We start from the raw sequence: 20,876 nt of genomic DNA, 5'->3' as shown, positions 1-20,876 counted from the left end.
AAATTAAAGCTTATTGATAGAGGAATAAGCTGAGTATAAACGATATGTGCCGCAATGACCATTAGAGGGGTTACGGAGGACCTAAATGCCAAAATACGCGTGAAAATTAAGAAATAGCCAATTTTGAATAATGAAATGGATATTTTGAATAATGGAATGGACTGCTGCGACCCTTTAGCCCCTAATTATAGATATACCTTATACCTCATTCGAAAGCTTATTAAGAGAGAAACAAAAGGTATATAGTCAATATGTTCCGCAACGCATATTAGAGGAGTAACGAAGGACCTAAATATCGAAATACGCGTGAACATTAAGAAATAGCTTATTTTGAATAATGGAATGGACTGCTGCAACCCGTCAGTCCATAATCAAGGAAACATTTATACACCAAATTAAAGCTTATTGATAGAGGAATAAGCTGAGTATAAACGATATGTGCCGCAATGACCATTAGAGGGGTTGCGGAGGACCTAAATGCCAAAATACGCGTGAAAACTAAGAAATAGCCAATTTTGTATAATGAAATGGATATTTTGAATAATGGAATGGACTGCTGCGACCCTTTAGCCCCTAATTATAGATATACCTTATACCTCATTCGAAAGCTTATTAAGAGAGAAACAAAAGGTATATAGTCAATATGTTCCGCAACGCATATTAGAGGAGTAACGAACGACCTAAATATCGAAATACGCGTGAACATTAAGAAATGGCTTATTTTGAATAATGGAATGGACTGCTGCAACCCGTCGGTCCATAATCAAGGAAAAATTTAAACACCAAATTAAAGCTTATTGATAGAGGAATAAGCTGAGTATAAACGATATGTGCCGCAATGACCATTAGAGGAGTTACGGAGGACCTAAATGCCAAAATACGCGTGAAAATTAAGAAATAGCCAATTTTGAATAATGAAATGGATATTTTGAATAATGGAATGGACTGCTGCGACCCTTTAGCCCCTAATTATAGATATACCTTATACCTCATTCGAAAGCTTATTAAGAGAGAAACAAAAGGTATATAGTCAATATGTTCGTAACGCATATTAGAGGAGTAACGAAGGACCTAAATATCGAAATACGCGTGAACATTAAGAAATAGCTTATTTTGAATAATGGAATGGACTGCTGCAACCCGTCAGTCCATAATCAAGGAAAAATTTAAACACCAAATTAAAGCTTATTGATAGAGGAATAAGCTGAGTATAAACGATATGTGCCGCAATGACCATTAGAGGGGTTACGGAGGACCTAAATTCCAAAATACGCGTGAAAATTAAGAAATAGCCAATTTTGAATAATGAAATGGATATTTTGAATAATGGAATGGACTGCTGCGACCCTTTAGCCCCTAATTATAGATATACCTTATACCTCATACGAAAGCTTATTAAGAGAGAAACAAAAGGTATATAGTCAATATGTTCCGCAACGCATATTAGAGGAGTAACGAAGGACCTAAATATCGAAATACGCGTGAACATTAAGAAATAGCTTATTTTGAATAATGGAATGGACTGCTGCAACCCGTCAGTCCATAATCAAGGAAAAATTTATACACCAAATTAAAGCTTATTGATAGAGGAATAAGCTGAGTATAAACGATATGTGCCGCAATGACCATTAGAGGGGTTGCGGAGGACCTAAATGCCAAAATACGCGTGAAAACTAAGAAATAGCCAATTTTGAATAATGAAATGGATATTTTGAATAATGGAATGGACTGCTGCGACCCTTTAGCCCCTAATTATAGATATACCTTCTACCTCATTCGAAAGCTTATTAAGAGAGAAACAAAAGGTATATAGTCAATATGTTCGTAACGCATATTAGAGGAGTAACGAAGGACCTAAATATCGAAATGCGCGTGAACATTAAGAAATAGCTTATTTTGAATAATGGAATGGACTGCTGCAACCCGTCAGTCCATAATCAAGGAAAAATTTATACACCAAATTAAAGCTTATTGATAGAGGAATAAGCTGAGTATAAACGATATGTGCCGCAATGACCATTAGAGGGGTTACGGAGGACCTAAATGCCAAAATACGCGTGAAAATTAAAAAATAGCCAATTTTGAATAATGAAATGGATATTTTGAATAATAGAATGGACTGCGGCGACCCTTTAGCCCCTAATTATAGATATACTTTATACCTCATTCAAAAGCTTATTAAGAGAGAAACAAAAGGTATATAGTCAATATGTTCGTAACGCATATTAAAGGAGTAACGAAGGACCTAAATATCGAAATACGCGTGAACATTAAGAAATAGCTTATTTTGAATAATGGAATGGACTGCTGCAACCCGTCAGTCCATAATCAAGGAAAAATTTCAACACCAAATTAAAGCTTATTGATAGAGGAATAAGCTGAGTATAAACGATATGTGCCGCAATGACCATTAGAGGGGTTGCGGAGGACCTAAATGCCAAAATACGCGTGAAAATTAAGAAATAGCCAATTTTGAATAATGAAATGGATATTTTGAATAATGGAATGGACTGCTGCGACCCTTTAGCCCCTAATTATAGATATACCTTATACCTCATTCGAAAGCTTATTAAGAGAGAAACAAAAGGTATATAGTCAATATGTTCGTAACGCATATTAGAGGAGTAACGAAGGACCTAAATATCGAAATACGCGTGAACATTAAGAAATAGCTTATTTTGAATAATGGAATGGACTGCTGCAACCCGTCAGTCCATAATCAAGGAAAAATTTATACACCAAATTAAAGCTTATTGATAGAGGAATAAGCTGAGTATAAACGATATGTGCCGCAATGACCATTAGAGGGGTTACGGAGGACCTAAATGCCAAAATACGCGTGAAAATTAAGAAATAGCAAATTTTGAATAATGAAATGGATATTTTGAATAATGGAATGGACTGCTGCGACCCTTTAGCCCCTAATTATAGATATACCTTATACCTCATTCGAAAGCTTATTAAGAGAGAAACAAAAGGTATATAGTCAATATGTTCCGCAACGCATATTAGAGGAGTAACGAAGGACCTAAATATCGAAATACGCGTGAACATTAAGAAATAGCTTATTTTGAATAATGGAATGGACTGCTGCAACCCGTCAGTCCATAATCAAGGAAAAATGTATACACCAAATTAAAGCTTATTGATAGGGGAATAAGCTGAGTATAAACGATATGTGCCGCAATGACCATTAGAGGGGTTACGGAGGACCTAAATGCCAAAATACGCGTGAAAATTAAGAAATAGCCAATTTTGAATAATGAAATGGATATTTTGAATAATGGAATGGACTGCTGCGACCCTTTAGCCCCTAATTATAGATATACCTTATACCTCATTCGAAAGCTTATTAAGAGAGAAACAAAAGGTATATAGTCAATATGTTCGTAACGCATATTAGAGGAGTAACGAAGGACCTAAATATCGAAATACGCATGAACATTAAGAAATAGCTTATCTTGAATAATGGAATGGACTGCTGCAACCCGTCAGTCCATAATCAAGGAAAAATTTATACACCAAATTAAAGCTTATTGATAGAGGAATAAGCTGAGTATAAACGATATGTGCCGCAATGACCATTAGAGGGGTTGCGGAGGACCTAAATGCCAAAATTCGCGTGAGAACTAAGAAATAGCCAATTTTGAATAATGAAATGGATATTTTGAATAATGGAATGGACTGCTGCGACCCTTTAGCCCCTAATTATAGATATACCTTATACCTCATTCGAAAGCTTATTAAGAGAGAAACAAAAGGTATATAGTCAATATGTTTCGCAACGCATATTAGAGGAGTAACGAAGGACCTAAATATCGAAATACGCGTGAACATTAAGAAATAGCTTATTTTGAATAATGGAATGGACTGCTGCAACCCGTCAGTCCATAATCAAGGAAAAATTTATACACCAAATTAAAGCTTATTGATAGGGGAATAAGCTGAGTATAAACGATATGTGCCGCAATGACCATTAGAGGGGTTGCGGAGGACCTAAATGCCAAAATACGCGTGAAAATTAAGAAATAGCCAATTTTGAATAATGAAATGGATATTTTGAATAATGGAATGGACTGCTGCGACCCTTTAGCCCCTAATCATAGATATACCTTATACCTCATTCGAAAGCTTATTAAGAGAGAAACAAAAGGTTTATAGTCAATATGTTCCTAACGCATATTAGAGGAGTAACGAAGGACCTAAATATCGAAATACGCGTGAACATTAAGAAATAGCTTATTTTGAATAATGGAATGGACTGCTGCAACCCGTCAGTCCATAATCAAGGAAAAATTTATACACCAAATTAAAGCTTATTGATAGAGGAATAAGCTGAGTATAAACGATATGTGCCGCAATGACCATTAGAGGGGTTACGGAGGACCTAAATTCCAAAATACGCGTGAAAATTAAGAAATAGCAAATTTTGAATAATGAAATGGATATTTTGAATAATGGAATGGACTGCTGCGACCCTTTAGCCCCTAATTATAGATATACCTTACACCTCATTCGAAAGCTTATTAAGAGAGAAACAAAAGGTATATAGTCAATATGTTCCGCAACGCATATTAGAGGAGTAACGAAGGACCTAAATATCGAAATACGCGTGAACATTAAGAAATAGCTTATTTTGAATAATGGAATGGACTGCTGCAACCCGTCAGTCCATAATCAAGGAAAATGTATACACCAAATTAAAGCTTATTGATAGAGGAATAAGCTGAGTATAAACGATATGTGCCGCAATGACCATTAGAGGGGTTGCGGAGGACCTAAATGCCAAAATACGCGTGAAAATTAAGAAATAGCCAATTTTGAATAATGAAATGGATATTTTGAATAATGGAATGGACTGCTGCGACCCTTTAGCCCCTAATTATAGATATACCTTATACCTCATTCGAAAGCTTATTAAGAGAGAAACAAAAGGTATATAGTCAATATGTTCCTAACGGATATTAGAGGAGTAACGAAGGACCTAAATATCGAAATACGCGTGAACATTAAGAAATAGCTTATTTTGAATAATGGAATGGACTGCTGCAACCCGTCAGTCCATAATCAAGGAAAAATTTATACACCAAATTAAAGCTTATTGATAGGGGAATAAGCTGAGTATAAACGATATGTGCCGCAATGACCATTAGAGGGGTTACGGAGGACCTAAATGCCAAAATACGTGTGAAAATTAAGAAATAGCCAATTTTGAATAATGAAATGGATATTTTGAATAATGGAATGGACTGCTGCGACCCTTTAGCCCCTAATTATAGATATACCTTATACCTCATTCGAAAGCTTATTAAGAGAGAAACAAAAGGTATATAGTCAATATGTTCGTAACGCATATTAGAGGAGTAACGAAGGACCTAAATATCGAAATACGCATGAACATTAAGAAATAGCTTATCTTGAATAATGGAATGGACTGCTGCAACCCGTCAGTCCATAATCAAGGAAAAATTTATACACCAAATTAAAGCTTATTGATAGAGGAATAAGCTGAGTATAAACGATATGTGCCGCAATGACCATTAGAGGGGTTGCGGAGGACCTAAATGCCAAAATTCGCGTGAGAACTAAGAAATAGCCAATTTTGAATAATGAAATGGATATTTTGAATAATGGAATGGACTGCTGCGACCCTTTAGCCCCTAATTATAGATATACCTTATACCTCATTCGAAAGCTTATTAAGAGAGAAACAAAAGGTATATAGTCAATATGTTTCGCAACGCATATTAGAGGAGTAACGAAGGACCTAAATATCGAAATACGCGTGAACATTAAGAAATAGCTTATTTTGAATAATGGAATGGACTGCTGCAACCCGTCAGTCCATAATCAAGGAAAAATTTATACACCAAATTAAAGCTTATTGATAGGGGAATAAGCTGAGTATAAACGATATGTGCCGCAATGACCATTAGAGGGGTTGCGGAGGACCTAAATGCCAAAATACGCGTGAAAACTAAGAAATAGCCAATTTTGAATAATGAAATGGATATTTTGAATAATGGAATGGACTGCTGCGACCCTTTAGCCCCTAATTATAGATATACCTTATACCTCATTCGAAAGCTTATTAAGAGAGAAACAAAAGGTATATAGTCAATATGTTCGTAACGCATATTAGAGGAGTAACGAAGGACCTAAATATCGAAATACGCGTGAACATTAAGAAATAGCTTATTTTGAATAATGGAATGGACTGCTGCAACCCGTCAGTCCATAATCAAGGAAAAATTTAAACACCAAATTAAAGCTTATTGATAGAGGAATAAGCTGAGTATAAACGATATGTGCCGCAATGACCATTAGAGGGGTTACGGAGGACCTAAATGCCAAAATACGCGTGAAAATTAAGAAATAGCCAATTTTGAATAATGAAATGGATATTTTGAATAATGGAATGGACTGCTGCGACCCTTTAGCCCCTAATTATAGATATACCTTATACCTCATTCGAAAGCTTATTAAGAGAGAAACAAAAGGTATATAGTCAATATGTTCCGCAACGCATATTAGAGGAGTAACGAAGGACCTAAATATCGAAATACGCGTGAACATTAAGAAATAGCTTATTTTGAATAATGGAATGAACTGCTGCAACCCGTCAGTCCATAATCAAGGAAAAAATTTATACACCAAATTAAAGCTTATTGATAGAGGAATAAGCTGAGTATAAACGATATGTGCCGCAATGACCATTAGAGGGTTAGCGGAGGACCTAAATGCCAAAATACGCGTGAAAACTAAGAAATAGCCAATTTTGAATAATTAAATGGATATTTTGAATAATGGAATGGACTGCTGCGACCCTTTAGCCCCTAATTATAGATATACTTTATACCTCATTCGAAAACTTATTAAGCGAGAAACAAAAGGTATATAGTCAATATGTTCCGCAACGCATATTAGAGGAGTAACGAAGGACCTAAATATCGAAATACGCGTGAACATTAAGAAATAGCTTATTTTGAATAATGGAATGGACTGCTGCAACCCGTCAGTCCATAATCAAGGAAAAATTTATACACCAAATTAAAGCTTATTGATAGGGGAATAAGCTGAGTATAAACGATATGTGCCGCAATGACCATTAGAGGGGTTACGGAGGACCTAAATGCCAAAATACGCGTGAAAATTAAGAAATAGCCAATTTTGAATAATGAAATGGATATTTTGAATAATGGAATGGACTGCTGCGACCCTTTAGCCCCTAATTATAGATATACCTTATACCTCATTCGAAAGCTTATTAAGAGAGAAAAAAAAGGTATATAGTCAATATGTTCGTAACGCATATTAGAGGAGTAACGAAGGACCTAAATATCGAAATACGCGTGAACATTAAGAAATAGCTTATTTTGAATAATGGAATGGACTGCTGCAACCCGTCAGTCCATAATCAAGGAAAAATTTAAACACCAAATTAAAGCTTATTGATAGAGGAATAAGCTGAGTATAAACGATATGTGCCGCAATGACCATTAGAGGGGTTACGGAGGACCTAAATGCCAAAATACGCGTGAAAATTAAGAAATAGCCAATTTTGAATAATGAAATGGATATTTTGAATAATGGAATGGACTGCTGCGACCCTTTAGCCCCTAATTATAGATATACCTTATACCTCATTCGAAAGCTTATTAAGAGAGAAACAAAAGGTATATAGTCAATATGTTCCGCAACGCATATTAGAGGAGTAACGAAGGACCTAAATATCGAAATACGCGTGAACATTAAGAAATAGCTTATTTTGAATAATGGAATGGACTGCTGCAACCCGTCAGTCCATAATCAAGGAAAAATTTATACACCAAATTAAAGCTTATTGATAGGGGAATAAGCTGAGTATAAACGATATGTGCCGCAATGACCATTAGAGGGGTTACGGAGGACCTAAATGCCAAAATACGCGTGAAAATTAAGAAATAGCCAATTTTGAATAATGAAATGGATATTTTGAATAATGGAATGGACTGCTCCGACCCTTTAGCCCCTAATTATAGATATACCTTATACCTCATTCGAAAGCTTATTAAGAGAGAAACAAAAGGTATATAGTCAATATGTTCCGCAACGCATATTAGAGGAGTAACGAAGGACCTAAATATCGAAATACGCGTGAACATTAAGAAATAGCTTATTTTGAATAATGGAATGGACTGCTGCAACCCGTCAGTCCATAATCAAGGAAAAAAATTATACACCAAATTAAAGCTTATTGATAGAGGAATAAGCTGAGTATAAACGATATGTGCCGCAATGACCATTAGAGGGTTTGCGGAGGATCTAAATGCCAAAATACGCGTGAAAACTAAGAAATAGCCAATTTTGAATAATTAAATGGATATTTTGAATAATGGAATGGACTGCTGCGACCCTTTAGCCCCTAATTATAGATATACTTTATACCTCATTCGAAAGCTTATTAAGAGAGAAACAAAAGGTATATAGTCAATATGTTCCGCAACGCATATAAGAGGAGTAACGAAGGACCTAAATATCGAAATACGCGTGAACATTAAGAAATAGCTTATTTTGAATAATGGAATGGACTGCTGCAACCCGTCAGTCCATAATCAAGGAAAAATTTATACACCAAATTAAAGCTTATTGATAGGGGAATAAGCTGAGTATAAACGATATGTGCCGCAATGACCATTAGAGGGGTTACGGAGGACCTAAATGCCAAAATACGCGTGAAATTTAAGAAATAGCCAATTTTGAATAATGAAATGGATATTTTGAATAATGGAATGGACTGCTGCGACCCTTTAGCCCCTAATTATAGATATACCTTATACCTCATTCGAAAGCTTATTAAGAGAGAAACAAAAGGTATATAGTCAATATGTTCCGCAACGCATATTAGAGGAGTAGCGAAGGACCTAAATATCGAAATACGCTTGAACATTAAGAAATAGCTTATTTTGAATAATGGAATGAACTGCTGCAACCCGTCAGTCCATAATCAAGGAAAAAATTTATACACCAAATTAAAGCTTATTGATAGAGGAATAAGCTGAGTATAAACGATATGTGCCGCAATGACCATTAGAGGGTTTGCGGAGGACCTAAATGCCAAAATACGCGTGAAAACTAAGAAATAGCCAATTTTGAATAATTAAATTGATATTTTGAATAATGGAATGGACTGCTGCGACCCTTTAGCCCCTAATTATAGATATACCTTATACCTCATTCGAAAGCTTATTAAGAGAGAAAAAAAAGGTATATAGTCAATATGTTCGTAACGCATATTAGAGGAGTAACGAAGGACCTAAATATCGAAATACGCGTGAACATTAAGAAATAGCTTATTTTGAATAATGGAATGGACTGCTGCAACCCGTCAGTCCATAATCAAGGAAAAATTTAAACACCAAATTAAAGCTTATTGATAGAGGAATAAGCTGAGTATAAACGATATGTGCCGCAATGACCATTAGAGGGGTTACGGAGGACCTAAATGCCAAAATACGCGTGAAAATTAAGAAATAGCCAATTTTGAATAATGAAATGGATATTTTGAATAATGGAATGGACTGCTGCGACCCTTTAGCCCCTAATTATAGATATACCTTATACCTCATTCGAAAGCTTATTAACACGGAGTAACATATTTCCCGTTTTCATTACAGAAGAACCTGTGTATGATTTGAAGCAATTAAATCTGCGACCATATGGTAATATAGTGTATAGAGTCGAAAATATCATAACTGTTAACCGAATTAAACGGACCGTCAAAAGCACGTAATTTATCCAAAACATCCAAATAGTTTATGACACTCCAAAAAAAAGTTAATTGCATTACTTTTATATGCTTTATTACAAAAAATAATAACAAGTTTTGTAATATAAGTAAGGGGACAAATTAACAGCCAACAAAGATTAGAAGTAGAACATTTACTAGAACCCGAGAGGAAACAAAATATGAACGATTTTTTGTGTGTGTGTAGTTTAGGATGTCAATACGTAGTAGGGACTTTCAAATTTCAGAGGAGTCCTCTAGCTATGCGGTGGTAGTGACATGGTTATTTACTATTTGACTATCAATGTATGGAGTGTACGGTCTTGAATATATTTGAATGAGTAATTTCATTCTTAAGGACTTCCGTGACGTATTTACGTCATACCACCACCACATCGTTGGCTGCTTTGTCGGCAGGTACGAACACAAAATGCTTTGCGATTACTTAAATTTTGTTTTTAGTCCTAAAATTGGAAGTATTACTTACTTTTGTTTATTTCTTAATTATTTTCAAAATGTGATATGTGGATATCTACAATATTTAGACATTTTAATATTGAAATATGAATCAAGTGACTTTTTGTTAGATTTCTCTTGTTTACACCAATTTTTACAATAGGATGAAAAAGAATCTTTAATGACCTGACGACACACTTTCCAATTTATTTTCGACGGAAAACAAAATTTTATCTCTTTTTTCCGAATGTTTATTACTCATAGGAGTATTAATTTCTATACTGACGTCTTATGTAACTGACGCATAATTAAAAATTAAACTTGTACTGGATTTTTGTATACGTATAAGAAATTATAGGTGGTTCTTAATTATCAAAATATGGAGGTATAATGTTTTGAACGGTAGAGTCATTAAAAATACTAGAAAAAATAATGTAAATGTATTTTATTCTAAGAAAATACCTTTTATGATCTTTGTTTATTCGAGGGAATAGTCTATGGTGACAAACAGCTGTAATGCTACGTGAAAACATGTATATTGGACTAAAACACGATTTTTTTCAAACTCGTTATAAATATTATGTAATTAACTGATTGGCATTTAAACCAGTTTGCACAATAATTGATGTCTACCATTGTTTTTAAATATATTATATATATATCCAACGCAATCATAGGTTTGAACGTCGTTTTCAATTTAGACTTGTTTATATTTTTTCGTTTGGGCTTGTATTATATTTTCCTTCGGGTTTATATGATCCGTTCATCCTATTTCGACTCTTTAAAATTCAAGAGTCTATCCTAAATTGAGGAAAAATGTTATGGCCTTCCAAATACTGTTTCGATCCCTAACATCACTGAAGAGACATTAATTGTCGAAATCCGGATATGGTGTACTAATTTTTGCACCTTTTGTTTGCGGTATACCATCTTTTCCGCAAGTTTATTGTTTTTTGTTTGGTATGAAATTAATAATTTCTAAAGATCTATTTTGTTACATCTTGTGATCCCGTTTATTTGGCAATCGCCAATGGCAGTCCGCAGGGTTTAAGAACATCAGTTGTTCGACCTGTTAGTCAAATGCGTTTTGTTAAAATATACCTTTTCACTTTTTTGGTCCTTTGGAAAATGTTGTTTGTGCAGTATTTAGACCCCTCTACCAAGAATTTTTTTTTGCATGCACACGTATAAAAATTGCGGTTTTTATCCAACGCAATCATAGGTTTGAACGACGTTTTCAATTTAGACTTATATCGACGTTCATAAAATTTGCTGTTTTTATCCAACGCAATCATAGGTTTGAACGTCATTTTCAATTTAGACTTATATACAAGTCTTAATTGAAAACGACGTTCAAACCTATGATTGCGTTGGATAAAAACGTCGTTTTCAATTTAGACTTGTAAGTCTAAATTGAAACGTTCAAACCTATGTTTGCGTTGGATAAAAACCGCAATTTTTATACGCGTGCATGTAAAACAAATTTCTTGGTAGAGGGGTCTAAATACCTATTGTTCTACCTGTTAGTCAAATGCGTTTTGTTAAAATATATTTTTTCACTTTTTTGGTCTTATGGAAAATGTTGTTTGTGCTGTATTTAGACCCCTCTGTCCGTGTATATTTGCGTCCATTCGTTTTTCATTTTGAAATATCAAAAACAAAAAACAAAAAACGAGAGTGTTTTCATTTTTCGTTTTTGATTTCTCAAAAACCAAAACGATAAACAAAAGTGTTTTAATTTTTCGTTTTTGATTTCTCTAAAACCAAAACGGAAAACGAAAGTGTTTTCATTTTTTGTTTTTGATTTCTCTAAAACCAAAATGAAAATCAAAAGTGTTTCCGGTTTTCGTTTTTGATTTCACTAAACAAGAATTTTGTATTTAATTTTAATTATTTCTCGTTTTATAATGTACAATGTTTAGTAAATAATGCCAATGTAAACACCCCGGTGTTCTTTCAAAATAATGTAGACAAAACAGACCGTCTGACTTATGAATTGAACTACGGTGATAAATGAACCAAAGCCTTTCAAATTACCTTGTTTATATCTTTAATAAAAAATAAATTATTATATTTAAATATTAAACGATTCACAAATTTAAATTGTACAATATAATATTATATAAAGATGGTACAAATAGATAGATTGATTACAACATCACATTAACAAGGTAGGTTATTTCTTTTTAAAACTGATAAGAAAACTAGACCTGTCGTTAAAGTATACATGCACAGCGGTTATCAGGTCAATTATTATTTAATCGGAGATAATGTCGACGGATGCAACAGACTTTATCAATCTGAACAATAAGGATGCGTGATCTTTACTTTTAAGTTTAGAAAGGTTGATCTAAGATGATTAGGATTGATGACCAAGGTCCATTTGCCAGTATATTGAAAAACAAATTTCACAATTCAATCCGGGATTAGCATTCAATCATTTTGCCATTCGGAGCCTATTAGGTATGAGTTTTGCTTATTTGTGAAAGCTATATGGTGACCTTAACTAGAGGGTGTGGATGGGGGTTTACGGAATAGAGAATAGTGGGTAAAAAATATGAATAATAGAGACAATGGACCAAGAAATACAAAAAAATAGAATAATGAGGTGTTAAAATATAAAGAGTATAATTGGCAAAAAGTATAAAGAAATAAAGAATAGAGAAAAATGGCCTAAAAACATTAAAGAATAGAGAAAAATGGCATAAAATATAAAAGAATACAGAAATGAAGAACCCCACATCCAGACCATCATACTAGTTGCCTAAACAAACGTTATTTTGTCTCTGGTAGATTGTTATTGGTTATCATACATTTCTTTTCATTTCTATGCCTATCAATTAAGACGTGAGCTTTCATAATTTGCCAGGTTATTACATTATAACTAAAGACTAAGCCGAACATCACCCTGGATTTTTTCTCAAGTAGACCTCAGCTACCCACCCTACCACACCATTACCGAAATGTTAATACAAAAATTTCTAAGGCAATACTTTTGTCCGCACTAGGTACAAAGGGAAGATGGGTAGCTGCGGTCTACAGTAGAAAAAATCCAGGGTGTTGTTCGGCTTAGTTTTTTTTTCTAAAGTAGGTCCAAAGTTGAGGTCGGATTCCCTACCCAACCGTTACCAAAAAGTTAATAAAACAGTTCTATGGCAATACTTTTGTCCGCACTAGGTGCAAAGTGAAGCTGGGTAGCTGAGGTCTACTGGAGAAAAAATCTAGGGTGTTGTTCGGCTTAGTTTTTTTTTAAAGTAGGTCCAAAGTTGGGGTCCGCGGACACCCAACCCCACCCTTACCGTAACCTTGATAAAAAAAAATTCTACGGCAATACTTTTGTCAGCACTAGGTACAAAGGGAAGCTTGGTAGCTGAGGTCTACAGTAGAAAAAATCCATGGTGTTGTTCGACTTAGTTTTTTTTCTAAAACAGGTCCAAAGTTGAGGTCGGATACCCTACCCAACCCTTACCGAAAAGTTAGTAAATAAAAATTCTATGGCAAAACTTTTGTCCGCACTAGGTGCAAACGTAAGCTAGAGATCTAGCGCCTACTTGATCAAAATTCCAAGTTTTGGTATAGCACGGATTATTTTTTTAAAGCTAATAAATAATTTCCTTGCCCACCATACTTTGAGTACAAAAAATAAACCCTTCGTCCAATCATAAGTAAGCGAAATCCACTGGTTCAGAAGTAGAATGTTATATAATTAATGAACAAGAAATGAAATTTTAAAATTCATTGAATAATGTCTTTGACTGGTTAATTATATTTAAAAGACTGATAATATAGTGGTTATATATTAATAATAACATTTGAAGTGCGTTTGAATCTTATGCAACATTTGGGTTTATATAAATATCTGAAAACTGGCTGCTAGCGAAGTAGCTGCTAACGAGTGGCTGCTTGCTTGAGCCTGGTCTCACAAACTCCGCATTTTCATTCACGTCTTCATATTACAGGTTGCAACACCTTGCCAAATTATTGGGTTCAAATAAACGATTAGCAAATTATGTTAATGTGCTTTTCCATGGGGTTTTATGCAGAACAATTACCGGAAATCTATGGTAGTTTACAAAATAAATGTCAAATTCGAAATCTTACTGAACAAAGTAGATACCCACATAAAAAAAAGGTTGAGGTATTGAAGGCCAAATAAGTTTTCATATTTCACATTCTTGAGGGCCTAATTGTAATCAGACGGTCATTGTAGAGTTTCAAGAAGTAAACAAATTAATTTAATACGAAGGCAAAAATTAATGTAAAGTTTCATTGGTGAAATTAAGACGACAATATAAATAATAATTATAATAACAACAACAAACAAAGGATTATCAAATGGTCACGACTTTTGTTTGGAGCAACATGAGCAAATCCCTTTAAAATCAATCAATCAATCAATCAATCAATCAATCAATCAATCAATCAATCAATCAATCAATCAATCAATCAATCAATCAATCAATCAATCAACCAATCAATCAACCAACCAATCAACAAATCAAACAATCAATCAATCAGTCAAACAAACAACCAATTAATCAACCAATCAATCAATCAATTAATCAATCAATTAATCAATCAATCAATAAAATTGAAAATGGAAATGAAGAATGAACAACCCAACCAAAGAGAAGAAAACAAACGAAGGCCATCAATGGGTCTTCAACACATCGAGAAAATCCCGCAACCAGAGGCGGGCTTCAGCTGGCCACTAAATAAAAATGTATACTAGTTCAGTGAAAATGGACGTCACACTAAACTAAAAATTAAAAAAAAAACATACAAGACTAACAAAGGCCAGAGGCTCCTGACTTGGGACAGGCGCAAAAATTATTTCATCGTTAAGCACTAAGGTACTAAAAATAGCTAAAGGTCTCGTAGCATTAAAAGCAGAATCTGGACATGTACAATCGATTGAAATATCCAAAGTCGCGGGTTGTAAAATAGTTTGTCAACAAGAGCTGTATACAAATTCGATGTGTTAACATCATCTATGAATCATAATTCGGGCCCAGATCTACAAAGATTATACAAATAATCTAGACAAGTGCATCGTTAATGAAATTTTCTCTAAACGTGAATCACCCAGAGAATACACAGACTAGATTGGAAAATCTGCATTTAACAAAATGCATTAAAAAAGTCAGACCAATAGCTGGAGGTATTACGATAAAATTTCGGAATGATAAGTAGTGAAAAAACATTGGTTTCACTGTATTCACCCAACAACTTTGTAGCACGGGCATACTACATGTATATAATGAATAACAGCAAACACACACAATAGGAACTAAAGTCCTGAAGTTGGGCAAGTAGTCTGTAAATGTAAAATATAATAGCAGTCCAAATAAATATTATTTTTATGATAGTGAGGTACAGAAGGCTCAGAGAGCCAGTTCAGAAACAAATACAATAGTGATCTTCAAAGATCTAGAAATACAGAAAAAGCTTAAACTGTGGCATGATCACTTTGGTCCATTAAATCCCAACCATGTATGATTACTCCATATTTCGAAAAATAAGGAATATATATTTAAGTAAAGGCCCATATATGTGGTAATAATCCTTGGACGCTGATATCGTTGCGTTTCACATACAAAAAAACAGATAGTGTATCAAAATTAGATGATTCTTCTGTCGATCGACCAAAATGTATTTCTGAAAGTATGACTGAAATCAAAATAGTGAGGCAAAGGGAGCACAGAGATCGATTATAAGTTACGATGGACACATTCTGATTATGTGTAAAGACTTTCCAAAATTATGGATTATTAAAAAGGAATATACATCGTCAAATTATTTTTCGAGTATTGTTGAATACATAGCTGCTTTGTCGGGGCTTTATGAATTTTAATAATAAAGTACAATTTATGTATGTATAAGAATACTATATGCGACCAGTGGAAACGGTTGCTAACAAATGAAATATTGTGACTCCAAAACAAACAATGATTTATTTAAGCAGAGAAATTTCAAGAGACCTACAAAAACACAGCTAACGAAATACCTTTAAAGATTTTACAACTGAAAAAGTACTCATTAATGGTTGTAAGTTTAAAATACTAGAGAACAGAACATAGTTGTCGTATAAAATTTACATCACGCTCGTTTCAATAAAATGAAGTTACAAAATTTATTGTTATATTTCTTAGTACATCGATGTATAAAGCCTTAGAAAGATTCCCCCAGGTATTGTTTGTTACCTTTTTTTATCGATTTAAGTGATTTGATAATAGGTAAACTATTGTTGCCTTAACGTTATAATTATAAAGACTACATAGATATATGATACAACAGTTCGCAGGTCTCGTGAGTTGTTTAGCAATAACCTTAAAAATATAGATCCTCACTTAAAATCTACAAACTAGAAGCCAATTGCATATATGTTTGGGACGAAAAATTAAAAAAGCAAAACGTTATTATTTTTTTGTTTTGATGATTGATGTGTAAAAGATGTAGAATGTACCAAGAGACAATACAAATTATAAATCAAATAAAACCAGTCAACACTATTGTCAAAAAGAAAAACAACAAAAAGGCAGTCAAAAACCATGAATACAAAACACTAAAGGTGTAGCAACACTAAGCTTACCACACAGAAGTTTAAGCATTCCCTGCAGTCAACGTATATCACATAATTGATCAGTTATTGCAAGAGGACGATTCGTTTTATTGATTTTTTTCAGCAAATTCACATTTTGATTTGATCGACATATTTGTACTTTATATAATTTTCATGATAAGAATATGGAATACAAATTATTTTAACGTCATGATATATATATTCATAAAAATACATAAACAAGAATACGGCCACGTTTAAAAGTGTCCTTAAAACGATGCTCATAGACAACATTAGCTATTGACAAGGTACAGGAATGAGTGTTGAATTGTCAATATTTTACATACAGGATACGCCCTCCCGCTCTCAAACACTCAGGAGACCGTCATGTTAGTTCAAAACAAATGTAAATTTAGGAATCAACGTCCGAATTTGAAATGACTTATAACCAGGAATGAATTTCCAAATAGATATGTCATTCCCAATCATACGGTACTGGAACTAGCTCATCGTTGACAGTCAAGCAGACCAACATTTATAAGCATTGATTGAAATGCAGAAAAGAATGTAACTCACAACGCAAATGCAAATGGACCTTATTCTTATATACACTATGAATGCAAATACACAGTGAAGACGGCAAAAAAGGGAAATAACCTAAGTGTTAAAAAGGGTCAAATCCTTCAACGGATTTCAGCTTTTGTAAAAAGGATTTCCTTTATTGTTTTACATGCACATTCAATATTTATGAAGTGTTATCTTCACAGAAAAAAAATATATATTTAAAATTCTTATCTAAGTTGATAGACTAGCATGCTCGTAAAATAGTTTGAAAAATATGAAGACTACTTGAAATTGTTTCATACTTAAAATCGATGCATGGAATGATATATTTCATTTGCATTGTCAATATGCAGCAAAAATAAATATTTTTTAAATATAAGTATAAAAGCTTTTAATGCAATTCTGTTGACAAATATGAAAAAAAAAAATATATTAACACTCGTAACAAGTATGGTTTCTAAAAAATCTTACTTGCTACAATCTTAATCACTATAAAACAAACAACTATGTTCACATAGAAAAACAGAATTGCATATAGACACTCTATAAACAAAGCACATAAACAAAAATGAAAGTCAAGAATACAAAAAAATGAGATATGAAATTAGAAAATATATATACATTTATAGTATTAGTTACATAGTGTGCTAATGGCCTTATACGATATGTATGGGGTCAGTAAATTCCATATGGAGTGAGACCATATATATCGTATTAGATCACTAGCACACTGTGTAAAAAAATTATCTTACCGACTATCTTAACATGTGGCATTTAGACTAGTGGCCTATCAAAGTGTTCAAGTCTTTAATATAAAGAACCTACTTCAATTTGTCTATATAAAACAAGTGAAACAATAACAACTTATTAGTTTTTAATGTGTTTTCTGCATTTATTTCAATCGTTCATCATCAATTTCTTCATCTGTTGTCCCGGCGAAACGTTTCAGATTTTTCTTCAACGCCGCTTTTTTATAAAGGGACATAACCGTGTATTAAAATAAAAAAACGCCTAATTACCCCATATTAAATATACACGATCTCCACGAGGTCGCTTTCAAACAATCATATTCCTAAAAAATGTATAGGAGGTAAGACAAATAGTTATACATCAAACTATCAATATATATTATGACAATATGGGGATCCATTATTTTTGATTATGAAATAACCTAAGATCGATGATCGGAAGGTTATTATGAGTCAACCTTTTTTGCCTTAAAGCTAATGATTCTTTATAACGTCCATGAAATACCGAAAAATAGCATTTTAATAGTTGAAAGGTATACATATATTACATGTTTTCGATATGAAGCATATGTATCCTCTGCGCACGTATTACGAAATGTCAAAACCAGAACTTTGTCATAACAAAAAATTTACTCTCAGGCATAGATATGGTGTTACAATGCTTAAAACAACAATTTGTCCGTAAGTCCAACGTATCATTTATTTTTTTTCTGAAAATGAGTCGATGAATTGGTTTTAATGCATATAGATTTTCTATAACACTTGTACATTTTCACGATGCCAAGATTATTACATTTTGTAAATCTTTGTGATGACAGCTTTGGTATTTTGTGTAAACCACTTGTAAAAACTGAAAATAACGGAAATGACTTGAAATTCTCATCCTGAGTGGTGCTTAACTGTATAAACAACAGAGAAGGAGTGAATTCTTAGACAAATAAAAGATTTGCATTTCCTTTTAAGAAACGGTAACTGGGGAATTCATCATAAAGATGTATATTGTATTGAACAAAAGGGAAGTTTTGGAACTATTGTGCGTTTTAATGTCATATCTTTGATTGTTTCTGTTTATTTTATTAAAAAAAATTATACTCGAGACGATGTGAGCCTGTCATATTACAAAGACACCAGCGTAAAACGTGTTTTCCAGTACAAAAATCATATAAGAAGTGTATTTCGGAAGAGTCATGATATAAAAGGTGCAAACAATATTTGTACGGAATAAAATTCGAACATTTTAAATTAACTACAAAACAAATCAATTTAAACAGAAATGCCTCATACAGATGTGATTGATAGCTGTAATTAATAAACAAATAGTAAATGTTAGTGAATGAATTCAAATGAGTACACTTTTTTTCTCAAATCCCACGCATTCCATGTTGTAACCACTTTCTTGCTTCAACTGAAAAACAAGCAAAAACATAATACTGAAATAATCCATAAGTTTATTTAGATGAATCCACATTAAGAAGTTTCAGGGAAATTGCTGCCATAAAAAACTATCTGCTTATAAATCGCCCTGTGTTATTATGATCAGTGCAAATATTTTAACAAGTTAAGTTTTCATATTAGGAAAGTATGTCAAAAACTGAGCAACTGTTAAATTATTTAAAGAGTATTGATCATAAGTAGAATCTATATTTGTCATACATTTATAATTTATAATTTATAATTTTTACCCATTTCTTGGTATATTAACAAATACAAAGAACATGCAAATGCAAATAACACACAGGATAGAGCATAACGATATGTATCTTGTAATTATGAGTATCTATTGTTCAAATCTAAAATATAAAATATTTTCCCGTGAAAAGAATTAGAACAAAAGATGTGGAACCTTTTAAAATAATGAATAGATTATCACAGTCTTATTCTATAATTAAGGGCCACATGGTATGGACAATACTTTTTTAAGTGCGCTGCTCTAATTTAAGTCGAAAACAAACTGACAATGTTGTTGCAAAAAAGGAAAAACCGACCAGAAGAAAAACAACAGTCTACAATACACAACATAGTAAATTAAGCATGTAAAGTAAGTAAATTTGATCATCACGGACTTCACCGAATAACGTGGCTGATCTTATGTAGTTCGGAAGGGTGAGTAAATCCTGCTCTATATGTGGCATCCGTCTTGTTACTCATGTAAGTGCAAACCTGGTGTAAAATCTAATTTGGTAGGTCACATTCTGGACAAACATGACGGGATTGTGTTTAGTGATTTTGAACATATCCGTCGTCATCTGTGGAACATATTGCATAACGGTCAAACAACTCGTGATGGTGACCGGTATATTTTCAAGGGTTTACTCTTTGTTTCATAGCTGTTTTGTAAGCAGAAACCCTCATTCAAAGAAATCATTTGTTATGAAACATTTAACACAATTATGACATGCCAGTAAAACAACAAAAGGTACACGAAAGAATATAATAAAAACCAACACAGCAAAACGACATGAATGGTCACATAAACACAAAGTGAAAAAAAAAATTTAATAATAAAGAATACTAAAAGCTAGTCGAAAATTTTCAACATGATGATAGACAATGGTGTCGGCTTTCACTTTATATTGGTTACTGAATTTCATAGAAGATTTTATACAGCAACGACATTATTATAAGTATGCTTAAAAGCAGCACAGGAATATATGAACGGGCTCCAAAATACCTAAAACAAACTATAAAGATAAACTAACAAAGCATCAAAGCATTTATCTATATGTAAATAAGAAGATGCGAAATGATTGTCATAAGTTGTATCTCTAACAAATGTACA

The 20,876-nt window shown here is 33.2% G+C and overlaps 2 protein-coding genes across 4 annotated transcripts in view; both read right to left on the bottom strand.

Moving 5' to 3' along the window:
• Positions 1 to 20,876, bottom strand: part of LOC127712352 (uncharacterized) — a 143,248-nt gene that overhangs the window by 51,696 nt on the left and 70,676 nt on the right. The window lies entirely within an intron of this gene.
• Positions 12,249 to 20,876, bottom strand: part of LOC127712355 (uncharacterized) — a 70,770-nt gene continuing 62,142 nt past the window's right edge. The window contains exon 8 of the mRNA XM_052218729.1: positions 12,249 to 19,502. Within this exon, the coding sequence (XP_052074689.1) occupies positions 19,437 to 19,502 (66 nt within the window). The 3' untranslated portion in view covers positions 12,249 to 19,436. The remainder of the gene's footprint in view (positions 19,503 to 20,876) is intronic.

Source organism: Mytilus californianus, unplaced genomic scaffold, assembly GCF_021869535.1.
Source record: "Mytilus californianus isolate M0D057914Y unplaced genomic scaffold, xbMytCali1.0.p SCAF_8, whole genome shotgun sequence".
NCBI lineage: Eukaryota > Metazoa > Mollusca > Bivalvia > Mytilida > Mytilidae > Mytilus > Mytilus californianus.
This window is presented reverse-complemented; position numbering and strand designations above follow the sequence as displayed.